Source organism: Salvia hispanica, chromosome 5, assembly GCF_023119035.1.
Source record: "Salvia hispanica cultivar TCC Black 2014 chromosome 5, UniMelb_Shisp_WGS_1.0, whole genome shotgun sequence".
NCBI lineage: Eukaryota > Viridiplantae > Streptophyta > Magnoliopsida > Lamiales > Lamiaceae > Salvia > Salvia hispanica.
This window is the reverse complement of record NC_062969.1, coordinates 17,160,153-17,166,259: the sequence shown is the minus strand read 5'-3', so window position 1 is coordinate 17,166,259 and position 6,107 is coordinate 17,160,153. Positions and strand designations below refer to the sequence as shown.

Here is a 6,107-nt window from a genome sequence, read left to right as displayed (position 1 = left end):
TCTACAAAAAATAATGTTTATTAGCAAACAAATAATGATGGATTATTCTTATTAAACTAGTCTTTTCAAATTTAAATTTAAATAATGCAATATAAAATAATTAGCTATATGAAGTATTAAAAATTTATTATCTATTTTTAATAAAATGTAGTATTAAGTCAGATTATAGTATAAAATATGGCAAAAATATTTACTTTGTATTGAATTGTAATTTTCAATATTGATAAACTTATTTATTTTGTCACTTTTTATTCACAAGATTCTTTATATATATTAAGAGTTCTTAGCCCAATTCAATATTTATTTTCTTAGCTCAATTCAATATACTATCATGTACTAACAGATTATAAAATATAAAAAAATAAAATAATAATTAAAAAAATGCTTCATCACACAACTATATTATTTTATCATACAATTCAAATTTGAATAAGAAAAATATTTATTTTTTTAGTATACTTTTTCATATTATATAGTAAATGATTTTATTGTTTTGTACTCCATTTTAAAATATTTGACAAAAATGAACAAGCTAAGAAAGAATAATACAAAAGAAAAAGGGAAAGTTTAAACTTAAAATATCAATTAGTTAAATAAAAATTTGTTTGAAAAAACACATAAGTTATCAAATTATTTTAAAATTAAATATAATAATTTGGTTATATAGTGTGTTAATTAATACTACTATAATAATATTTATAATCGAAAATAATGATGTTTTAATTAAGTGTTACGTACGTTACACTAAAAAATTTTGAAATCCATTTATGACTTTGAACCATAATTCAAGTTTATCTCTAATTAATAAACATGCATTTAGGTATAGGTATTTAATTTGATTTAATTTTCCTAAACTAGATATATAGCCATTTAATCTGACGTTAGGGTAAATTAGTCATAATATGAAATAAAGAAAAAAAAATAAGGGTGTTATGGCATAGAGATATTACATCTCTAAATCACTACCCTAAAAATATATACATTTGAAATGACATGTAAACTAAAGTAAGAGAGAGGAGGAGGAGGAGGAGGAGGAGATGAATAGTTAAAATAGTGTTAGTAGATAGTAGAACTCATATTATTATTAGTGTTTAATTAATGAGTTGTAAATGTGGGCTCTAGTGGTATAATATAACTAGTAAATAAATTGATTTATATGGGTAATAAATTGGGGACAACTTTCCTAAAATGGAAATGCTCATATTAGATTGATCATATGTTAATTTTGTTGGTAACCAGCCTGATTAGCCTGCTAGGCTAGCCCGAACCCCGATAAAATCACAACTTGATCAGGACACACCCAATTAAACCGCAAAACGAGTAAAGTTGATCTGAAACTCGTCGAACTGGCCTGATTGTCATCCGTTAAATCAAAATACTACTTCTTATAGGAGCAAACTTACAACCTAAATAGTTTTTAAAACACTACATAAAACCAAGGGGATAAAGACTACGTAATGTGATTCAAATAACTGGTCATCAAAGCAGTTATATCATCCACTATAAATATCTCATGTTACAGTTGTGAAGAGTTAGTCCAAATAAGCTAGAATAGAGAGCAAACGGGAGTGATTCCTTCTTTGGTTTTGAAGAGAATCCTAGCTTTGTTAGTATTGTTATTGCTGTTCGTGTTTATAGGTTGAACAAAAAATTTTCTCATTCATATAATTGGTCATCAAAGCAGTACGAGTAGATTATGAAGAATAACAAACACATACTAGTATAAAACAAACTTACCACTATAATTCTTGGTAGTCGATTAACATAACTATGTATTGTGTTGTGTGGGTGTTTTGCACGTTAATAGTATAATCATATAGCTAGCTGGCTTGGCCGGTTTTAGTTAACGCAATATTCTCCTTATTACTAGTAAATTGGATTTGTTAGTTGGCACATTATTATGTTGTTAAATATTTATACTCAATTTGATTTCTTTTGATTTTTTCCCTTTCCGTGTTGATATGTCGAACTTGGAGTGCGATACCCTTCAAGAAGAGTTGTTTTTTTTAAGTTTATATACTGTACATCCTTAGATGGATGCGTTATGGACTTACGTTACACCAATTTTAAAGTGACAACGTACCACCAACCTTGTGTTGCCACGTGACATATTATCCTACAATATTTATTAGTAGCCGTTTTAGATGGATTTCTACAAATCGTATGAGAGTAATAGGTGGATTGCAGTGCAAAATTGTTGAATATTGTATTATTATGCAAAATAGCTGTATACAAAATCAATCCATTTATATATACTCCATAATGCAAATTAAACATTCTATGCCTACAATGCAATATTCAACAATCTACCTTGTAATCTACATATTACTATCATGCAATCTGTAGATATCCATTTAAAATGCCTACTAATGAATATTGCAGGATACATTTCTAATATTGTAGGACAACGTGCCACGTGGTAGCACAAGGTTCACATTAAGGGTTTTTACTTTTATACATCCCCATCCTTCCATATATATAAAAGAGTAAAAGACGATAGCATAAAACAATAACGCCGAACGTTAAAGAGTATCTGAGCAAAAAGGCAAACTATTGAGTGATTCATTCATATTGTCTTTTCCTTCCAAAAAAACAAAAGACGAGAATTTGGATTTTGTACAATGTCATTTGAAAAGCGTGTGTAGACTAATATTTAAAACCATAAAATACTTGATAAAGACAGTCGCAATAAAGTTCTACATGGAGACAAATATTTAAAAATGTAACTAGACAGATAGAATGCACGAATATCATGACTGCATCCAACGCACATATATTGATATATATTCAATTGGAAACATATTATCACAACACCACCAAGAAAAGACTTGGTATACAGACACCACGATTGATGAAACGTGGATTAATTAATAAAAATAAAATCAAATATTATGATAGAAACATTTCTTAAAAGCCGGCATATGATCCTCCTGCAGCCATATGGCTACGTTGAGCGCACCATCTCCTTCCCGATCCGGAATCAGGAAGGTTTTGCCATCAAATCCCATGGGCCCGGGTCCTACATGGATCTCATTCCCCCACCCGAAATCCGTCCCGTACAGGGGCAACCCGACCCAGCTTATGATCGCCAGATTCGGATTCCCATAGAAGTCCCCTTTGGGCCGCCCGTTGTTGTCGAGTGATCTGAACCGTCCAACATCCTCCAACTTTTTCAAGTACTCCAAGTACCCTCTCACGCCCTCGTCCGTCACCTTCTCCACCGCCTCCCGTATCTTCCTCGACGCCGCCCCGATCGGTTCCGCGAGGAGGCTCCCGGACTTATCCGTTGCCTCCACGCGGATCAGGGCGTTGCCGAAGTAGTTCTTCGGGAGGGGTGGGTTTAATTTGTTGCGGAAGTCCGCCACGAAGTGGAGGCTCGTCTGCTGCTCGGCCGCGTGGCCGCGCGCCTCACTCGTGCACCGCCAGATGTGCGCGGCCACGGACTCGAACCGGCTGTAGCCGCGCCCGGCGCCCACGCGGCCGAGGTTGGCCTTGCCCCGCAGCTTCTCGATCTGGACCTTGCTGAGCGGGAGGAAGGCGACCGCGATCGGCTTCCTCCGCTGCTCCAGGCTGTCCTCCGCCCCGATCAGCTGCGGCGGCCGGCGGAGGACGGCCGGGTCGAACTCGAAGCGGCGCGACTCGTCGTCGATCTCGACGGCCTTCCGGTCGAGGAAGGGTGGCGCGATGGGGCCGGCCCCGCGCGCGAACTTCGTCCACTCGGTGACGAAGTGGAGCGCGCTGGGGCCGTCCGCCATCACGTGCGATATGCCGAGGCCGAGGCAGACGCCGCCGCAGCGGAAGCGCGTGAGCTGCGCGATCACCAGGGGGATCTGATCGAGCGGGGCGGTGTAGTCGACGGAGGGGATTAGGGCTTGGATTGCTTTAGTTGGGGTGAAGTCTTCGAAATCCGCGATGGCGGCGTCGGTCTCGGCCTCGAAGATGGGGACGCCCTGGCCGCTGCAGTGGAGCTCCACCCTGCTGCCTCCTGCCTCTGACCAGCGGAGACGGCCGGCCAGAGGGTAGAAGAGAGCTAGGGCTTTGCTAAGAGAATCTTTCAGTACGGTAACGGCATTAGTGGCCTCCAATGAGGGGGAGTGGTTGTACAAGTAGATTGTGGGAGTGTGTGCGATGTCTTTGATTTGATCGCACGAATTTATGTACATGCTTTCGTCCGGCCGTGCCTCCGCCGGCCGAACAATGTGGGTTGCCTTGACATTCACCACCATTTCCATTTCTATTTCTCTCTCTCTACAATATTTATTGGTTATTGCTCATATAATGGAATAATGCATGGTTTATATAGAGAAAATATGTGGTGTGATTGGTTGTTGTATTGGTGATGATCTCAATCTCCATACAATATTTTATCATAATCTCTCTGGAGGATGGACTTTCTCAAAGGAAGCTGCCTCTTTCCCACAAGTTGACTCTATTTAAATGTAGAGTATATAAATGCGGCAATCATGGTCTTACACATATAGTACTATATAGTCATACACCGAATGGAGTAATTATCAATTTTTTACCTCAAAATTACTTAAGAGTAAGACACTGACTTTATGTTCACTCCCATTTCCATAACAGTCATTTTAAATTTTGGTACGTTCCATAGACCATAGTAATGAAGTCATGTAAAAGTCAACTCATTTCTTCTGAATTAACTTTACTCTCTTTTACTTTATTCTCTCTCTAACTTTTTTATTTCATACTTTATTTTTCTTTTACTTAACTCACCTAACACAATTTTTCTTAAATCGGGTGAATGAATAGGTGCAAAATATATTTAAATTTGATTAAACAATATGTTACCTTCTCTGATAGTATCTCCCTTTGCTATATAATGACTCTCTCTTCAATTTCCTTATCTGCTCTCTCTATACGGTGTCGACGGAGAAAAAAGATTTCAAAACTTTATCCATATTGTTGGTTATTCATTGAACTTGAGTGATCTTTATACGTTGGGAGTAATTAATTTGCACATCATAGATCTAAATTTATTTTAATTTGGTATTCATATCATGCATACCAAGTGCCCATACTATGGCCAGTGTGCTATTCATACAAAACTGTACAATTTTTTGAATTGTCGAATTGGCTATAAAAAATACTCCCTCCGTCCCCTATTAGGAGTCACTCTTTGACCGGGCACGGGTTTTAAAAAATATAAAGAAAAGTTGGTTAAAAAAGTTAGTGAAATGTGAGACCTATTTTTTTATATTGATTTTATAATAAAATGTGAGTGAATTGAAGTAGTGGAATGTGGGACATACTTACTATTTATGGTAAAAATGAAGTGTGACTCTTAATTGGGGACGGACTGAAATAGAAAAGTGTGACTGTTAATGGGGGACGGAGGGAGCAATACTAGCAAACTTTCACGTGTAGTGTTGAGGCTGTTCGATCCCTTGCAAATTCAGTATGCATTTGATATGAATTTAGTTAAATGGTGGCATTAAAAATCAAAATGAAATGCAACAAAAATCAAACTAATTGCGTCTTCAGTAGCTTCGGAGAGTAAATCTATAGACGAAGCTCTCGTCTCGTTTGATATAACTATGTCTCCATTCAGCAGCGAAGCCACGTTTGGGCCAGGGGGCCATGCCCCCCCACTTTTTCTTTTACCTATATATTGTATATGTAAACCATGAAAAATATGTGATCTCAACAGCGCAGTTGATTGGACACGCCGCTTTGTGACCCATAGGTAGTTCGACTGTGCATTAATTTTGTTAATTTAAAATCTTGTCACTTCATAATTATTTTCTTCCATCATTATACTTATAATTTAAAAAAAATATTCTATTCTTCTTGATTAAAATCATAAAAAAAAATTGTTTTCATCAATTACACTTATGTAAAAATTGGAAATATTGATTATTTCGAGCTTCCGATGTCACATAGTACATCGAGCATTAATTTTGTTAATTTAAAATCTTGTCACTTCATAATTATTTTCTTCTATTATTATACTTATAATTAAAAAAAATTATTCTATTCTACTTGTTAAAAATCATAAAAAAATCGTTTTTATCCATTACACTTACGTAAAAATTAGAAATATTGATTATTTCGAGCTTCCAATGTCACATATATCGAATAAACCCTAT

The 6,107-nt window shown here is 36.4% G+C and overlaps 1 protein-coding gene across 1 annotated transcript; it reads right to left on the bottom strand.

Annotated features, from left to right (window-relative positions):
- Positions 1–2,753: 2,753 nt before the first annotated feature.
- Positions 2,754–4,253, bottom strand: LOC125187306 (spermidine hydroxycinnamoyl transferase-like). Its single transcript, XM_048083870.1, has one exon. It carries the CDS (start codon positions 4,230–4,232, stop codon positions 2,883–2,885), a length of 1,350 nt encoding a protein of 449 aa, XP_047939827.1. The 5' UTR covers positions 4,233–4,253; the 3' UTR covers positions 2,754–2,882.
- Between the last annotated feature and the right edge of the window lie 1,854 nt (positions 4,254–6,107).

What these genes read in the sequence shown, in the direction of transcription:
- LOC125187306 (XM_048083870.1), bottom strand. Translation starts at nt 4,232, where the DNA reads ATGGAAATGGTGGTGAATGTCAAGGCAACCCACATTGTTCGGCCGGCG.